The 20,086-nt window shown below is 36.3% G+C and overlaps 1 protein-coding gene across 2 annotated transcripts in view; it reads right to left on the bottom strand.

Annotated features, from left to right (window-relative positions):
- NEGR1 (neuronal growth regulator 1) overlaps positions 1-20,086 on the bottom strand; it is an 892,406-nt gene that overhangs the window by 179,017 nt on the left and 693,303 nt on the right. For both annotated transcript variants that reach the window (XM_005543025.5, XM_045385974.3), the window contains one exon: positions 12,031-12,182. In XM_005543025.5, coding sequence (XP_005543082.1) covers positions 12,031-12,182 — 152 coding nt within the window. The remainder of the gene's footprint in view (positions 1-12,030; positions 12,183-20,086) is intronic.

The following is a 20,086-nucleotide window of genomic DNA, read 5'->3' as shown; positions in this document are numbered from 1 at the left end:
TTAAATTAAATTCTATAAGTTTAGAATTAATGAATGATACTAAACCTCATCACCTCCAAATTACTTTACTACAGTATACTATTATTTATAATCTTCAGGTTACTCACATCCCTGTTTCTGTATTGTAGAAATATTATACAATGGTGTGTGATATGGCACATCTCTTCCCAACTCTGCATTCAGTAACATCACTTGGTAGTTTGAAATCAGCCGTGTTGGGAATGTTTATACCATGGAAACTGGCAAAAGGTCCAAGTTACAGGTTGATTTATTATTTAGTTGATTGTCGAGACTTAAGAAAATGATGAAGTGAATGTTAATAGGGATTAAACGTAACGTGTCATGTCTGTGGCCATTACATTAACGTCGACACAAAAAATTGGAGAAATTTTCTTGGAGTATTCCAAAACTATTCTCTGATTCAGCAAAAAATTTGCACAGGTTATTTTCATCTAACTCATTATCATAAAAATATCATCTCTTACTCAAGTTAGAATAATCCTTTTAGGTAGAATACAGCTCCATGTGCAACATCATGCATGTCACATATATGGATTATAATCATAGGCTGGTTACAGATACAAGATTCTGCCAAAAATCAGTGAAAGAATCTGTGAGAAGCAACTGACTATATGGAATTTACAATAAAGAAAATTGCATATTTTATTATTTGTAAGTCTCATTATACACTTCTTTTTTTTTTTTTTTTTTTTTCCCTTAAATTTGAGACCAGGTCTCACTCTGTGGTCCAGGCTGGAGTGCAGTGGCATGATCTCGGCTCACTGCAGCCTTGACCTCCTGGGCTCAAGTGATCCTCCCGCCTCAGCATTCCAAGTAGCTGGGATGACAGGTGTAGGCAACCACACCCAGTTAATTTTGTCTATTTTTTGTAGAAATGGGGTATTGTCATGTTGCCCAAGCTGGTCTTACACTCCTGGGCTCAAGCAATCCACCTGCAACAGCCTCACAAAATGCTGGGATTACAGGAGCAAGGCACTGTGCCCAACCTATACACATCCTTTACTTCAGTTAAATATTTAACAATTCACCACTAAATGTATCATAGTGAAGCCATAAAATATTACTTAGGAAGACTGAATAGAAATATGGAGAAGTTTTTGCAAGGTATACAATTGAATCTTTTTTATAATTATGTAAAATAAACACATGGAGATGGTATGGTTATGTGAAAATGAAAGAAGTTTTGTGAGGAGGGTAGATAATGTACGATTGATCATACAGTACAAAGGGAAAAACTATAGAAAATATAAGTGTTTAACAAAAGACTGTTATGATGCAGAAAAGCATCTTGTAATGTTTCTTCATGCCAGTCTTATAAAATATTTTAGAAAGAAAGGTAGGGATTTGTCATAGAATACAATCCTATACAGACCTACAGAGTATTATTTTGCTTCATAACCATACTTTTTTTTAACTTTTGCCCCTAGAACTATAAAATATAGTGTGTTTCTGGCCTTTCCCTCTATCTAATAGCAGCATATTATTTTGCCTTATTTTTTCTCATTAATTTTCATTTCCTCTAAATTTTCGTACACATATGGAAGGAGCAGACCTCATCTTTCCAAAGTCAGAAGAGATTCTTTGGGGGAAACAAAGTTTTCTCAAATCAAAACAAATATGAAAACAAGGAAACAAAATGTGCTTTGGGCAGCGAGTTCTGTGACTAAGATAATATTTTTAAAAAGTAATCCTGCTTTTCCCCAGAAATGTATGAGAAAATCTTTCTGCAAATTTCAAGCACAAGCAAGTTGCCTCCCAAATTGGCCATTTGCACTCCAGGGCTAAAGCTAAAAGCGCACAGAATTGCCTGAGTAATTCAATTGCAGGCAGAATCAATGCAAGTGTGAACGCTGCCCTGGTCAAAGGTTGGCCCTTAGGCTGCAACTTAAATCAATTTTGGGTAAGCTAAGTTTGATTACATTATTGGTGATGAAGCTTTCAAAAGCAATTTCAGGCTTGCCTATTCAGAGGCTGTTTGGTTCCGTTCTGAATCTATACTCCTGGTTACAGAAGCATCTATCTGTCTCTTTTGGTGATGATTAAGTCCTGGAATTGAGGAGAAATAAGAGGAAATAAGGAGAAATAAGAGGAAAGGATACAGAAAGTAAAAATAAATAAATAAATAGCAGGTAAGAGCCTATCACTAATGTGAGTCAGTAACTTAAAATAAAAAACTTTAAAAAATATATGACAATCACCATAATAAGAGAGAGAAAAGAATTAAGGAGCATAGTAACCAGGAAACGAAAATAATAAATGGAAAGTTTCTCATGACAGTGATATGTGGCAGTCTTAGATTATTTTAGCATTTGAGGCTCATTCTTTCAGGTGTTGCTGGCAGGAAGAATGTTAGAGAAATACAGGTGGTTCTGCAGAATGAAGCAAAATGGGTGTAAGAAAGGATGTCAAATACGGCCTCCAACAGGCACATGTTAGCTTGAGAGAAATAAACCCTTTCAATGTATCTTTTTCCAGCAGAGTCAAGCCTGCAGAGTCAAGCCTGCAGTGTGCATCTATCGCTTATGCAAGTCTTCCTAAAAATGTGTTTACTTAGTTAAGGTTAGTCAGTTTGATTACAGTTATTATCTACAGTTTATACGCAGATCATAAACTACAGTGCTCCCAAGGAGTTATAATTTTTTTGGGAAAAAACAAATTTCCCTATAGTTGTGGTCACTAATTCTTAGAGCATATACTATTATTCTGCCAGTTATAGGAAAGTGTGTTGTTACTCTTGTCTTAGAACGTATTTTAGAAAACTTGGAATTCCTTCTAAGTGGACTGATTGTGACTTTAGTGGTTCTTCAGCAAGAATTATGATCTGCCTCACTAATTAAGCAGCTCCACATATGCACTAATTGGATTGACTCAAAGAAAGGAACTGAAGATTGTGCAACTATCTAAAAAACACATTTTAGAGCTAGGAAACTGAAGTTGCTTCATTTCTTTAAAACTGTTGAAAGAGAAGTCTTGCTTAAAAATAAGAGATACAAAAAAACTAGCCGGGCGAGGTGGCGGGCGCCTGTAGTCCCAGCTACTTGGGAGGCTGAGGCAGGAGAATGGCGTAAACCCGGGAGGCGGAGCTTGCAGTGAGCTGAGATCCGGCCACTGCACTCCAGCCTGGGGGACAGAGCGAGACTCCGTCTCAAAAAAAAAAAAAAAAAAAAAAAAAAAAAAAAAAGCTAAAATTTGGAAAATCCAAACTACTATAAATGCCTGGCCAGGGTATAGGTGAAATAACATTTCCATGCAAGCAAGCCTTGCTTGGTTTATTCAAATCTTATTTAGCCATATACTGTGTGGATAGATAATTTGTATCTCTACAGAGAAATCCCAATTGAATTACATTTATAAAGAAAGGAAATCCAGTCCACACTGAATAGACACATTCAATGAAGACATGCCATTTCAGTCTTTTCCCTAGCAGTTTTATGGATACTAAAACTGAATTTACAGTGCTTTGGAGAAAGAGTGGCCCATTGAAATATTATTGCTTTCACAGTTAATTCCTCCTCTTTTTACCTTTATCTGGAACATCAGAATGGCAAAAAAAGAGCCAACTTCAATTTACTTTTTCATTTAGTGGAGCACCCTATTAACTATGTTTCACTCTAAGGAGAAATAGGAAGTTTAATCATAACGGTACTCAGAACTTCATAATAATCATTTTGTTCACACATATTCCTGGATCTTTTATTAGGGGTCACATTTCCATTTTCAGAGAAAGAAATCACAGCACAGAAGTGAAGGTGATACAGTGGCCTAGACTTTGCCACCTTATTATGTGCTCAAACCATTGGATCTCACTTTAGATGGAGTCACAGTTACAGGGAACACAGTGCATGCTGGGTAAGTATGCTCCAAGAAACTTCTCAGAAGTGCTGGGAAAGAAATATCTCACAGGACCTCCAAAAGGCTTTGTGAGAGAAATGATCAGGAAAGGCATACTGAAGAAAGACTCTGTTGATATGTTTTCTTTTGACTGGAAATGTTGGCATGTTTTCATTTTTACAAAGCCCTAGTAGTCACAACCCCATATACTCAAGTCACATTTTGGCCTAATTAGTTACAGGATTAGAGCTGTGTGAAATAAAATAGCAAGCAAGAATGTCTATTCTAGTGCCTTTTTCATAGGTTACTGGCCAAGATTGTTGCAACTGTGAACATAAAGGAAATTTCTCTGGAGAGTAAAATTCTGTACAGGGATGACAAAATGATTAGACCGGCAGTGCTCTTGAGCTAAGTTTTATGGAAACTCACTACAGAGACAAGCACATTAAAATGCATTTTTCTGTCAAATAAAAATAATTTTGATTTCAATAACAAAAATATACAGAAGGTAAAAATATTGGCAGCACTTCTACTTTGTTAAAGAGTAAGTTTAACTTTAAAAAATAACAATCAATACATACATACTATGTTTTAAACACGAACAGATTTCTTAGGATCTGAAAACATTACAGCTGAAAGGTAACTTGGAGACTAGTTAGTCTAGTCTCCTCATTTTATAGATTGGTATGCTGAGGTCAGGCAGTTAATTGCTATGGAGCTCTCCAATTTAAGGCCAGTTTGACTCCAAGGGTAGGGCTTCTAGTAAAATTTTGTGATTAATTTAGAAACTCTAATTTATTTTTCTATATCTTTTTGGTACCTAATCCTCATAAGCAAGCCATATTTCAAGGCTGATCAATGACAACGCCAAATACCAAAGCTTCCTTTCCCTTCCAAATTTACTGACCCTTTGTCAGCTGTGGGAAATGTATGTGCTGTACCAGTAGCTTGAAGATGCCGCTGTCAAATTGTCTCTTAACTTGGGAGAAACACATCAGCAGAGTGATTAATCTTGTACAACCTTTCCACTTTTTTTTTTTTACTCATGACAAGTGAATGCTTACGTGCATGGCTGATTTAATTAATAATTCTAATAAAAAGGACAATATCATAATGATACACATAGTGCATTAATAAATGAATCAAAGAACCGGTGCTACTGATTTGTCTATCCAGTGAAATAAAGTTACACAGTTATTCAGGTTATATAGAGCTGTGCTTGCCTGTGTTTACCCTTCAACATTTGAATTATACATGAGAAGGACAGAAAAAGAAACTAGCATTTAATAGGCACTTGTTTTAGACTAGTAGTGTATTGGCGATTTTGCACGTCCTCACTTAATCTTCACAATAATCCTATAAAAAGAATTTATTTTCCTCTATTTTATAGGTCAAGTGACTAAAGCATCTACAATCCTTCATGAAGGATTATAGTTTTAACTCAGATCTGCTCGATTCAAAGCTTTTGGTGTTTCACCTGTGTAGTGGGACAAGCACTGGAAAAAGAGTAGTAAAAACGAAATTCTAACCCTAGTTATGTTGCTTGACTCTGGACTCTGACTCATCCTATTTGGGCTTCAGTTTCCTCACCTATAAAGTGAAAAAACTGGTTTAGACAAGAAGTTTTCAAAACAAATTATTTGGAACTGTATGACATCTTGGGAGGCTTCAAGGTCACTATGTAATATGATGGGTAGGAAAATAAGATTTGTCTCCAACTTAACCAAACTAACTCCAGTTTTATCTTTGTCATACATTAAGAGTTCGCATAGATTTTATTTGGTTTGAATAAGGGGTTCCATTGCTTAAGAAAGTTGGAAGAAAACTGACTATGTAAAATCTGAGACATCTTCTAGCTCCAATTTCTGTGCACTGACGAACGTAACGTAACTAAAGCTCCGCTAACTAATATGTGGTTTTCACTAGAGGCAATTTGGTGACTTGGAGCACCATAAACTTCAACAGTCATTCTGACTGCTTCAGCCTGCTGGTTATTGTCTCTTCCATATGCCACTAAAAGGCCATTTTGTGTCTATCTTCTTGAAAATACATACATTTTCCAGGTATGAGATAGGGAAGGAAAAATATTCTCTTGCTTTACTCATACTCCACTTCAGCAAATGTGTGTATATTCATGATTTGTGTGATGGTTATGTCTGTGTGTGTTATTTTTGTTTGGTAGAGAACGATTAGATAGGCCTGTATACCTGGATCACATTCTACCTACAACTGCAAACCTACTTTTTGTTAAATATTTATTACTAGAACATCCAGGAAAGCCTTCTCATTAACATCTCAAAGCTGCAAGGATAAAGCAGGTTAGCTCACACAGCACTCTGTCTTCAATAATCACCAAGTCTAAATTTATTTTTGCCTCTTTCAACCAAAATGAAAACCCTATCTCCTTTAAGTTACAAGAGGAGAGATAAATTTCTATCTAAAATATGAGTCATTCACATCTGTGGTATCACCTTTCAGGGTTCATTGTAATAGGCAAAAGTAACAGAGCCTGTACCGTTGCTTACTGGCATGTGGGAACATCTGAAGCAAGCAGAGAGCTGAAATATTACTTGCAAGGACACAGCTAGTTTCATATTCAACAAATCAGTTGAAAGGTACTGTTTGCTTGCATCGGTTGAATCTAACCAGGGAAAAACTGCTACATTACTCTCATTCTTACTTTCTTCAGTAGACTCTTCCATTTCCTTTTGGATACTAGCTACTGACTTCCTTTTTATCTGAAAAGAAGAGATGCCCATCACATTAAACAAGCTGGGAAGAAATTTTCTCTTATATGAAAGGAGACATTCCAGAAAGTTAAAAAGCCCTGACAGCATAAAGCATTTAAAATTGGGACTTCATTATTGTCTCCACAGGGCTGCTAAGACAGGGAAAAGACAGTTTTGATCGGTCCTTTGAATGTTTTACGTGTAATATTTCGGAGACAAAAGCTTTGTTACTTTGAATAAATGCATACATGAGTAAACACACACACACACACACACAGAGAGAGAGAGAGAGAGAGAAAGAAAGAGAGAGAGAGAGAGAGATCCCTATAGCATCATTAGAACCTGTAGAACCCATATTACAGTAAAGGATTTGACATTATATTTTTAGGAACACCTGAGAGGGGAGTTTAGCATCCACACATCACAGCAATATTATCATTATCTATTTTGGGACTTTAAGCAACGAGTCTTTATCGAAAGTGAGACTCAATTTGTACCAAATATTTCCATGTATTAGGTCTCAGGAGAGGGTTGTATTAAACTAAGTCTGTGTGAATTCTAAGCACTTTGCTTATGCAGCTTTCTTCCATCTTAATTACTTCTCCTATTTCCCTTTAGATGGCAAGTCTTGAATACGTGTCCTATAATAAATATTTGTACTTTTGTGGAAGTGAGAAACAAAGCGTGTACAACATGTTTTACTTATGGAAATGACTATGTTGTACTGATTACTGAATTCCCACTTAAGTGATAGTGTACATTTGATGAATTGAACCCATAGATGGCAGGATGGGACCACTCAGTTCATAGTCTTTAAAGAACAGACTTGGAAGAAACATTTTTTTTAGTTGCTCATGTTCAGGAAGCAAAAAATGCACTGAAAAATAACAATAAAATAAACATCTTTGAATCTCCAATTTTTTATTTAATAAGAATTTTGCTATGAATGGTTGGCATACTGTTACCCATTATAAATTTTGTTAAAACACTTCTTTCCTGAGGGCTAATATACATTGATCTGCAGAATATTCTCTCTGTCTTTCCCTCTCTTCCCTTCCAATTTTGTACTTTTTACAACGTAGAAATCTTTCAGGAATTTTTGGACAGAGAATCTAGAGGATGAGGGATCTTCATTGTATACTAGCTTTCCGGTAGTTTTTCCACCATAAAGTTTGCTTTCTTTTTCTTTTAGAAAACATACATTTTTACCTTAAGTAATTTAAAGTAATTCTATTGATGAAATTACTAAAACCTCTACTTAAAATTACAGGTTCTCTTACAATTACTGCCTAAAGCCTACAGGCCATGGAAGATAAAGGGGTTTAAGGTGTCTTCACGTTAAATCAAAAATTTGCTTATTTCCCTGGGACCCAAGAAAGACGTGAGAAAGAAGCGAACAAGCTGAAAATGATGGAGACTTGCAGAAAACCAGAAAACATTGCAAGTTCACTATAGTATAGTTCATCAAATGCTAGGATGTTGTATCTTTGCAGGTCAGGGAGCTGCTGATACACACACAGCCGCTGGGCCATATTAATCAGAAAGGAATACTAATCAGACCTGCAGCTAGACATCAAGGCATAACATCAGCCTTGTCTTCTCCTTTTCACAGCCTAACCTCTGAAAAGAGCAGTTTATTATCCATGTCTCTATTTCCTCATCTATTTATTTAACCTTAATCACAGAAATCTGGCTTCTACTCTCAGTTTTACACAGAAACTGCTCTGGCAAAGGTCAACAGTAACTAACTGCCCAACTGTCAGAGACAGTGGTTGATTTTCAGATGTTCCCTGAGTGGATGTAGCACAGGACAGTGCCGACTCTTCATTCTTCTTGAAATGGGCTGCTCTCACAGCTTTCACAGCACTCCACAGTGCCGAGCCTCCTCAGGCATCTCCATTCACATTCAATTTGCTTGCTTCTGCAGGATGCTTCTCTTCCTAGGCTCACTCCTTGATGCTAATTTTACTTGGATTTCTGTCCTTGGTAATCTTTTCACTTTACATGGCTTCCATGAGAAGTCTCATTTACTCTCATGGCTGAAACTACTACCTCCACTCTGATAACTTTATCTATGTCTCCATTCTGGACTTTATACCCAGCTACCTATTAGACATTGCCTTGAACTAAAAATGTCTAGAAATGACCTAATTTTTTCCTTTAATTTCTACCTCCTCCTAAAATCTGAAAGCCTCAATTCTTCTCTTATGCACTTATTCTGGCTAATTTCATGCAAACTAAACATTAGGAGTTATCTAGATCCTTGCAACTCCCTTCCTTTTTTTTTTTTTTTTTTTTTTGCCAGATTTGATGGCTATCTCCTAATTAGCTCTCAATTCTCTCGCCTCTGCTATTCTTTTTGGTGTTACTATTATTATTGTTATTTTACCTTTAGTATTAAAAGTTTAATATCTGGGTTTAGCAGTTCACAGTGCATAAGAGTGTCTTTTGGAAACCAAATCTGTTTGTATCATTCCCTTGTTAAAATCCTTCTGTAACTCTCCAAAACCAGGATACAGCCAAAACTCATTTCAACTCTCTCATCCTCATCCCTGCCAACTTGTCTACCCTCATCTCTCAACACTCTCCTTCTACCTTTTATTCAAGCCATATTAAAGTACTATAGTGTCTTCAAATGTATTGAATTGTTTCATACTGCCATGTCTTTACATGAGCGGTTCCACACTAGAGTGCTTGCCTCTCTCTTTCTTCCATCACCATTCCCACACCCAGGCTCACCCTAATCACCTTTACCTCAAGGGGCATCTCCTCTATATTTTTCTCTGAGTCATTGAGACTGACTGAGTTGATCATTCTCTTATTTGTGCCACTATACTTTGTGCACATGATTGTTGTTGAATGAGCTCCTGAAAAGTTCTGCCCCAGAAAACGAGATAGTCATTGCTAAGATGATGTTTTCAGTTGTACCTTAGCTATAATTCAAATGGTAGTATTGGCTATTCTACATGAAAGTTGTTTCATGACCCTTAAGACTACAGTAAGAGCATCTTCTCTGCCCCATTATGGTACCACTGACCATATTGCATTATAGTTGCCTGGTTGCTTGTTTCTCACCTCTCACTCATCTGAGAACTCCTTCAGGATGGGGTTCCAGTCCAACTAACCCTTTCCAACGTCTACTGCTGTGCTTTGCTGGCTGTAGGCATTGTAGATAAAAGCTTAGAATCTGAAGCCAGATTGTCAGGGTTTAAGGTTTTGCTTTGTCACTAACCATTTGGCCTCAGCCACATTTATATTCTCTAAGTTTCCTTTCTAGAAGAGGAGAATTACAGAATCTAGCTCTTTGGATTTTGTGAGAATTAAATGAACAAGTTCATATAAAAAATAAGAATAGAGTCTGTTTCAGAGTAAGCTAACGATGTGCTATTTGTAATTACAGTCATATTGCCTTGTATCTGTAGAGGTTACAAGTACAGATTCTACAGCTAAAACTCATTCACTCATTTATTTATTCATTAATCCATCCATTCATTTACTCAATGTTTAATTCATGTATTCACTAAAGATTTACTAATTGCTTATTAAATAGCAGGCACTGTGCTTGGTGATATGGGAAATAAAATAACTAATCAGACATTGATCCTGTCTTCTTAAAGAACTTATAATTTGATGGAGAGATGGAATATATATAAAAATAACTGTAAGACAAAATGAAAATGCTTAAGGCAGTAAGAGCTTCAGATGAGGTCGTACAAGTGGTTCTGAGTATATGGGCATTTTTCCAAACTTCCAGGGCTATGTTCATAATTACAGATGAGATTTTCATATTTTGCCTTTGTTAACAAATTAATCAAATTGTACGTACTTAATAGCACCTCAGCATACAGCAAGTCAGTGGCAGAGAGAGATGATGAGAGTCTCTTCTGAAGGCACTACGTTTAGAAGCCTTTTCAACACTATATTATTTCCAGACGTTTGTGTTAAGATTGCCAGAGTAAAACAAATGTTTACACAAGTGGAATTTGTTCCTAATTTTTCCTATTCATTAATGTTTCAGTTTTGAAAATCAGAACGTAATTTAAAAATTTAAATAGCAAAACTTAATATGTTATTAAGCCTTAAATTTTTCTTTACTTTGCCGTGTTAATTCATTTATTCTTTCAAGTGCTTGAATATTTAAACCATTTAAAATATTAATAATATACCAAAGAAGTATCAATATTTACATTAAATTGGAATTCACACTGCTTTATAATATTTTCAGTGGTTTATATTATTCATAATTTCACTAAATAAATCATCCTCATGGAAGGAACTTAAGCAAGCATATTATACTATAACTATTGCATGGCAAGCAATGCTTTTCTTTCAAATTGAGTACTAAAGAATATTAGGATGGGATAATAAAAGATGTGATCTAAACTGATATATTTTATTTCACATCAGAATTCTTAAATTATGGTAATGTAAAGCTCATAAATCATGGAAACTTATTACAGTATATTTTTAAGTTGTAGGAACATCATATATCCCATCCCCATTTCTGCAAAATGGAAATGATAGCTATGATGAACTACGTAACATTTGCATTTTTCAGACATAGCTTACTGTAACAGGATCATAAGACAAATATACATTTGTCAAGTTACTACAAAATATTAACTATAAGAGATAAGGATAATTCAGATAACTTTGTGGCACTGAAAAGACAGTATACTCTCTCTAGTCTTCTTTGAACATTTTGAGAAACATTTGATTTCAAAATTAAGAATATTTTGTGGCTGCAACAATTTGTTGGTTCCTCAGCTTCTAAACAGCAGTAAAATTAATTATAGGAGGAAACATTCATGGAGGTTTCTATCCTTTTACCCGATCCTTGTGTTTGTGCTTCTTTACTAGTTTTTAGTCCTTAGGAAGTAAGATACATTAGAAATGTAGTATTTATTTGAATAAAATCTTAAGTTATATTTTAAAATACAATTTTGAGTAAAAATATTATCTATATGGATAAAATATTTTGTCCATGATCATTTACTTGCTGTTTCATTTTATGTATGGCTTGTGAAATTCTGGCTATCCCAAGATGAATGTTTGATGAAAACCAACCAAGAGCAAATTTAAGCCATGTTAATCTATACTTCAAGATTATGTAATCCATTTAAAAAACAACAAAATCTCACCAAATCTACTGACTTCAGCCAAAGACATTTTTTTCAGTTAGCCCTATTATTCATGTATTTTTTTCCTTTCTCAGCTCTAACACATTTTTTTATATACACGTACACTTCTACAGGGATTATAAAATCTTTGGACAATGATATGATTTGGGGGCAAAGTTTCCATGTGTAAGGAATGTGTGACGTATGAGGAATGTGTCACATCAGGTTGAGTTTTGAAATGAACATACTCTATTCTTAGGTTTTATCTCTACTGATGGATAGGGGCCCAGAGGCCCCTGGGAGCATTTTGGTACCATTGCATTACTTACGGTTGAGAGGCAGGCTCGCATTGGTTGTGCCTAGCTTGTTGGCAGCCACACAAGTATAATTGCCGAAGTGCTCCTGTGTCACATTGGTAACAGTGAGAATGGACCTTGTGCTAAAATTTTGAATAATAATTCCTTGTTGGCCATTGAAGAGCCTAGAAGACAAAATAAGCTCTAGGTAAATATGTATTGTGAATACCAGTTTCATTTTTATCTTAGCTGGGGTTGTCATGGCAACCCATAGACAATTCGACCACGCTGACGTTAGCATATAACGTGATAACGGTGCAATTTACATTTCACTTACATTAGTAGATTTGGGGGAAGTGAGGTTGCATGTCAGCTGTAGACTGTTCCTGTGGGATTATTTGTGCTATATAACAAACTGAGCTTGGATAGCTACATGTCCTATTTATGCACTGTTACATATTTTAGAAAATAAAACACACTACACCAATAATACCTCATCTACTAAAGTCAGGAAGGAGTTTAAGGGAAATAAATATAAAGATTCCACCGAAAGTACAAACTGATGGTTTCTAGGTAAGCTGGTATGTCTGGGTCATTTCAGATATTATTAGATAATTCCCTTGAAAGTTAACCCTACAAGTGTGATAGGATGGTTCTGAGTTCAGAGTCAACACCACTTTACTCTTGTACAACCCAGATAGATAACTTCCATTAAACCTAGAAAGAGACAGCCATATAGTATTGGAGATAGCATTTAAAGTTGAATCCCATCACTGCCACATTTTAGTAATGTGCCGGGGAAAGTCTTTAAAACTCTCTAGGCTTCAGTATGGGATTCAGCTATACCTAAATTCACACGAATTGTCCAACAGTCTCTGGATTTACCACCAGAGGCCCTCACTCTGAAATAGGCTGGCATGGCTTCACCATTCTCAATGCATGTTGTACCTACTTCTGCTTCACCCTTTTTCTGAATCTGTAGCCTATTTTTTGTACCTTCTATTTCTGCTATTCAAATTCTTCCTTCCTCATTTAGGTCTAACCGAAGATTTATCTCTCTTTTTCTAATTTATCTTAAAGGACTCTTACCTCTCTCTCTGTATGGTTCATTTGCACTATTCTCTCTAGCAGTTTCCATGCACACAAGCCTTTTCAAAGCAAATAAATTGAACACTTTTAAATTTCTCAAAAGGAGAGGTTAAATGAACATGCTTTCTCTGATATTTGAATCCTACAAAGCACTTAATAAATAGTGATATCCTAGGTACATAATAAATAGTACAAAGGTCAATGGTGTCCAGGTGATGTTCCCCCAACATAGGCATTGGTAAGCCTGCTTCAGTGGCCTCTTCAAGAAATTCTCTCTCTAAATATAAATTTTCTTACAATGAGTATGTCAACTTGATACTAACTTCTCCACAATTTACCCAAAGTTTATTGCAAAGGAGCTACGCTGATCACAACATAGGCTATGTAAACTGATAGTCCAAATGGCATGGTAGTTTTTTCTCTTTAATGTGTTCAAGTTTTTGTATTTTTTTAATTATGAAAATGCTAATAAATGGCATCCTCTGAGAGTTCAATTTGAACTCCTTTGCATTATACTATGTGGCTTGCGCCTGAATTTAGATGAAATATACTGTAGTTAAATGCAGATTAAAATGAGCAGTCATACTTGATTACTCTGGGAATTACTTATATTTCATGTAATAGCTGAATTTGGCTTACCCCAATGCAAACTTTAATCAGATTAATAAAACGTTGAGTTAAATAAACATTGAACAAGCTTTAGCTTGAGCAATAAATTTAATGATCTCCAACTCTGACATAAGATAATAGGGCATAAAATATCATGGATATGGCAGTTTTTATTCTTCTGTCTCATATTTCAAGCCTACCAACATTTATGCTAAATTCCCATAGTCATTATTATATATTTTTCTGCATCACATTAACAACTTTATTTTTAACTAATCAGTATATATGCTCTGTGAAAAAACACTTTCATTGACTTGCAAGTTTCGGCATTATGACTTAAATCAATTCACCCACATCTTTATTATAGACACATTCTCCAGAGGACTCAGAAACTCCCCAGACTACTAAATCCCTGTTGTGCTTCATTGACCAAAACCAGGACAATTTTCCTGCTGAAGAGTTGAGAGAGAAATTAACCAGGGCTTTCAACTGGCTAGACCCAGGGGAAAGACTTGAGGAAGTAAATTCAGATACTCTATGACACTATATGCTTATGTTCCTTATGGCTGTCTTTCTGGGTGAATTAGCTTCCAGTTCCCTGCCCTTAAATGTATCTGAAGGCACAGCCACAGATGTTGCTGAATCATGCAGCACATCCATACTCTGTATGTGTGGGCCCATTTTGGGCTTCTGGCCAGCAGTACCGTGTGCATCCTTACCAGAGTGGAGCATTAGTGCTCCAACACCTGCTACTCAGATCAGTCAGGCAGGTTATTATGGCCAATAAAAAGAAAACTACATTCCCTGGGGGAATTTTCTTCCCTCTAGGGAAAGCTACTTTTCTGAAATTACTAGAGAAATCTAAAGCTTACTTTCTTCTGTAGTTGTGTGTTTTAGAAGTGCTGACTCCTCAAACACCACATGAAAACCTCTCTTCATCTGGTAGATGGTTGGATGAAGGACTTTTTGCAAAGCTGACTTTGTGAGAGGGTGACTTCTGATATGGTGTATATGTCTATAGAGAGTGTACTTTTGTGATTTTCCTGCAGAGTTCTGGGGTATGAAGATGGGCTTTCTCAATTATTCAAATCAATTCTGAAAATATTCATTAATTTGCTACAAAGATGAGCTCTATGCTGGCTGAGTGACTAGGGACAAGACTGGGCAACCCATGATCTCTGTGCTTGAGAAGGTCAGAGCCAAGGAGAAGAATCCAGCACATAAAAGGGTGTTTACAACAGAAGGGTATTTCAGTCACAGTGGGGACCTTGTTAATATGAACGTGTCTACCCTTAATTGCTGGTTGTATAAATTTGAGCCACACCTTGAAACTCCAGCCTGTATGACCCTAATGTGATTCACTCCTTGACTAAAACCAAATAATGATAAAAGAGCTCTCTAATTGATGACGTTTTTGTTTACATAATTGATTTGTTCTAATATGATTGTCTACAACTTTGTTTCTGTAAAAAGAATCATTCTTATATTGAGTTAGATTATACAAGAAATATGCTTTCTTATAGCCCCTGTTGAAATCTGCCCCTCCTTGCCAAAAAAAAAAAAAAAAAAAAAAAAAAAAGGACAAACAAATTCCATGGAGCTCGGAGTTAAATATGGCATCCATTTCTTCAGCATAGATCAGTACTATATGGTGCCTACTTGGAAATACCTGGTCAGTTTTCTTCATTGAGTTTTTATCATAGGGAAGATAGTTATAAGATCCTTCTATTTCTGTGGACCCTGCTGTCCTCTACTCTCTGACACCAATGGAAGTTTGCTTCACATTGAGAACCATAACTCTCACTCCTCTTCTCCTTTCTGGCTTTTGCCAATGCCTCGTAAATCTGTGAACTGCAGGCTCTTTGCTTTGCTAGCAGATGCTGTCAGCTCATAAGTGACACAGCCCAATCCACTAACTACTTCTGAATTAGAATAGTCCCTTATATTTTCTAGTGTCAGTCAGAAGTAGCACATGGAAAGCCTGCTGATAACTAGGGATACTCATATTTCTTACTCGTAAAATGGACACAAACTTTACAATCATAACCTCCCTCCAGGCGGCAGCTATCTGGGACCACCAGAAGAGAGCCTGCAGCAACATCACCCCAAAAAACTGACCACATAGCCATCAGCACCGATTGCTAAGATTGCAAAAATATTAATAAATGGAGCAGCCACACTGGACCTCATTCATTTTATATATAAATCCATCCTCAATCCACATTTTAAGACTATTGTTCACTCTCTGTCTTTCCAGGTCAGGAATAACAACAGATATCTCTAGAGAAACCAACTTGCAGATGAAAACAGCCACAGAAAGACTTCATTTCTAATGTAGGAAATATATATTAAGAAGTATCAGACAACATTTTAAATATTAGAACAACTTGGAATAAGAGCGAGGGAGGCATTCTCAAATAATGATAAATCTTGTAGAGACTGGAATTCACTTTATATGAGTGGGCAGGTTAATATGGTCTTATTAATCAATCTTTGCTATTGGATGGTGGGGGAAGTTAACCCTTGAATCATAAAAGTTTTATTTATGAAGACAAGGAATGTTAATGTCAGCAATGGACTGTAGGCTTGCAGAATTCCAAGATGTTGTGTGAACTAAAGATACAGATCAAATTAAAACAAAAGAGAAAGATTTAGAAAAAGTCATGAGTGATGGAGAATTGTTATATGGACTTAACAGAAATGAGGTTTTATTTGTTTATCAAATTATGATTAAATGCCTTCTACGCTGAAAGAGACTTAGGAATCATAGAGGAAAAATATGACATAGTTATTATCTCAAGGACCTTAGTTCTATCTGAAAATCTGAAGATGACATTAAGATAGCATACAGGTCCCTTCCACAACACATCTCATAATGCCTTTCTCAAGGATGGAGTAATATATATATATATACAGATACACACACACACACACACATATATGTCTCTCTTTCTCTCTCTCTCTCTGTGTGTGTGTGTGTGTGTGTGTGTGTGTGTGTGTCTAGGCTCTGAATCAGACTGTATTTCTAGTCTTTTCAGTGTGACCAGCAATGCTTTATGTAAGTGGGACATTTTATCTGTTCTCAATACATTTATGGTTGAAGTAATCTCACACTAAAAATTTTCAGCATTGTGGCCAGGCATGGTGGCTCACGCCTGTAATCCCAGCACTTTGGGAGGCCAAGGCAGGTGGATCACTTGAGGTCAGGAGTTTAAGACCAGCCTGGCCAACATGGTGAAACCATGCTTCTAATAAAAATACAAAAATTAGCCGGGCGTGGTAATCCCAGTGGGAGCCTGTAATCCCAGCTACCTAGGAGGCTGAGGCAGGAGAATTGCTTGAACCCAGGAGGAAGAGGTTGCAATGAGCCGAGATCATGCCACTTCACTCCAGCCTGGGCGACAGAGTGAGACTCCATCTCAAAATTAAAAAAAAAAAAATTCAGCATTGTACACAATAATGCTTGTTGTTATGAGTGTGAAAAATTGACACACAGAAAACTTTAAGCATGTTGAAATGTACATATCAACAAATCTTCACAGCAATCCTAGGAGGTAGTTATTATTAGTCCCATTTTATAGATGAGAAAACAGACATTTAAGATGATTAGGTTAATTTATCTTGCACCATCTGATTAGTGGCAGAATCAAGATTTAAGTATAGGTCCTCTGACTACTGGTGCCCTCCCAAAGTAGCAACTGACATTCAAATCGCTAAGTAGAAACCAGGATATTGTATCTAAGTTTGGAGAGATAAATCAGAAATCATGGGTACTTCAAGAAAATTGAGTCAAGCCAGGGAATGAAACCAAGAGAGCTAAATAGCCAAGTGGTATGTGGCTCCCAAGACTGGAAAGCCAGGTTTGATCCAAGAGGTGAGTCTAATGGGTAAAAAATTAGCAACAACAAAAAAATGTTATCTGGATATATCTCTGGACCAGAAGCCTCTTGACTATGTATTTGGGGCTTAGTCATGTCTTTCAGTGCAGCCTGTTAGAGCAGCTGTGTCCAGCTTCCCATAGTCAGCCTCCCAGGCTTCTTGCAGCCTGAAATGAGAAACGTACAATAGGTTCTCCCCTCCTTCCCTGCTCAAACTCTCTCCAACATACACACACTCTCAGTATCAATTACTGTTTGTTTTTCTTCCTCGAGGTTCACTAAATATTTGGATGGAAGAAAGTCCCTCCTTACGGTGTATATGCAGAATATAGTCAAGAATGGAAGAAAAATGCAACCTATCCAAATGACAAGAAAACAGCATTTTAGAGTAATTCTAAAATTCTCTCTAAAGTTCAAGTTCTAGTGATGGTATGAGGTTACTGTATTCTGCTTGGCTTGGCCAAATCATCATCATAACATCAAATACTTCTTTTTCTAACATCATTCCAGTTTTAAGTTTTCATACATTTGTGTGATGTTTGATTAATGTCCATCTTCCTTATTAGAGTAAAACTCTGTTAGAGGAGGTTCCAGGTTGATTTTGTTATTCATTGTATTCTAAGCATGCACTATAGTGGTAGATAGTTAATAGGCATAGAGTAATTGTTGCGTGCTCGTCTGAATGAATTTTGTTTTTATATTTTTGTAATTCTTAGTTTTTTCATCTGTGAAATGGGAAAAATGAAGCCAATCACAAAGTGTTAATGTTAAAATGTTTTGAAAAATATTTAATGTGTAATATTTATGCACATATATGCCAAATGCAGTAGGCACTAGATTATGATAGGTGTTATTGTTCAATGATAGAGTCTGTTTCTTAGAACAGATACATTTCCTCTCAGCTGGCAGAAAAATATTAAATATTGAGCATTCAGGAAATTATTTTTAAAGAAAAGATCTAGGAGAGTGACTGAAAAGATCATGGCATCATGATTTCAAGATGTGCCAAACTCAGTATCAATTACATGTGCATCATCAATCTCATCTAAGCTTTTCACAGATTTAACAAAAAAGAAAAGTGAAAGGGAGGAGGAGGAGCAAGAACTGCTAGATACCAGAGAGAAATGAAAATTTATGTGAATATGCTGCTATGGCAACCTACTGGTTTATGTGCTGCTTGATACTTTAGGCTTGAAAACAATATGATATCATTTATTCCTAGGAACAGGCTGAAGAATATCATGCATCACTGTCTTAGCCCCAAGGGGTATCTATCTTTAGTTGTGCATTTGAATAAATTAATGTTATTATAATATATTAGACACTTTAATGAATCTAGACTTTATTAAGCTATTTAAAATGTATGTCTTGTTTACTTTATCAATTTTAATGAAATTAATACTTTTAGATTAGAGACCTTTGGGCTGCTTTCCTTGTGACAGTTTGATTCGCATGGGAGGATATTCCCTTTTAACCCTACATTAAATAAACAATGGCTACAGTACAGATGTCAAGCCTCCCTGACTGCTGTGAGTTCCTGTATCCCTGACAACCTGACCTATGACTGGATTTCTCCCCACCACTTAAACTATTTTTCTAATATCAATATGCCCATGACTTTAATGTAAAATATTACCCCATAATATAACAACACAACCATTTCTCAGAAACTATATTCACAAAGAAAAAATCCTGAGAAGCCAGAATTGAGCAACAGAAATCAGCTTCCTTTCTCTAATCGTGTATGGGGTTTACAATGTCCTGCAATCTAAGGTGACAGGATTCATTTGTACTAATAGTCTCTCACCAATTTGAAAGTGTGTTAAAATAAGAATGGCTCTATTTTATATTTAGTAAAAGGTTATAACGCAGTCTTCCAACAGAGTGTATCATTCATGCCAAATACCATGATATGTGTTGGGGACATGATAGTGAACAAGGCAGAATCCTCATTTCCAGGTAGATTAGAGCTTAGCAGGGGAGATGAAAAAGTAAAATAATAAGTTGTGTTTAGTGTAATAAGTGCTTGTTAGATATGAGTCCATGAGGGTACGTTTGAAGAGCTCCCTCCCCAGGTAGAAAAAAGCTTGTTGTGGTAGCTTTCCTGGAGAAGGTGACATCCCCACGGAGACTAAAGGACTAGGTAGTGGAAGGCTGCCAGGCAAAGGCAGCCAGGAATGGGTATGTGTGTGGAAGGAGCTTACAAACGAAGGAGCCAACATTTGAAGAGGCCTGAAAGAGAGAGCTCATGTCACAGTCTGGGAATGGAAATATTTCAGGATAGCTACAGCTCCTGTTGTGTGAGGGTAGAATGGCAAGATTCATAGGCAGAGAAGAATACAGGGGCCAGAACGTGATGAAACCTATATACCACTCCCTGTTATTAGGATTTTATTCCAGGGACAGTGAAGAAACACTGACAGGCTTCATGCATAAAGTCTAAGATCAATTATTTATTTTAGAAAGATCATCATGCATTTTTAAAACACGAAGTAATTCCAGCTGTTTATGGG

The sequence above is a fragment of the Macaca fascicularis genome, chromosome 1 (genome assembly GCF_037993035.2).
Source record: "Macaca fascicularis isolate 582-1 chromosome 1, T2T-MFA8v1.1".
Lineage (NCBI taxonomy): Eukaryota > Metazoa > Chordata > Mammalia > Primates > Cercopithecidae > Macaca > Macaca fascicularis.
The sequence above is the reverse complement of the archived record's forward strand: the minus strand, read 5'-3'. Positions and strand labels throughout refer to the sequence as shown.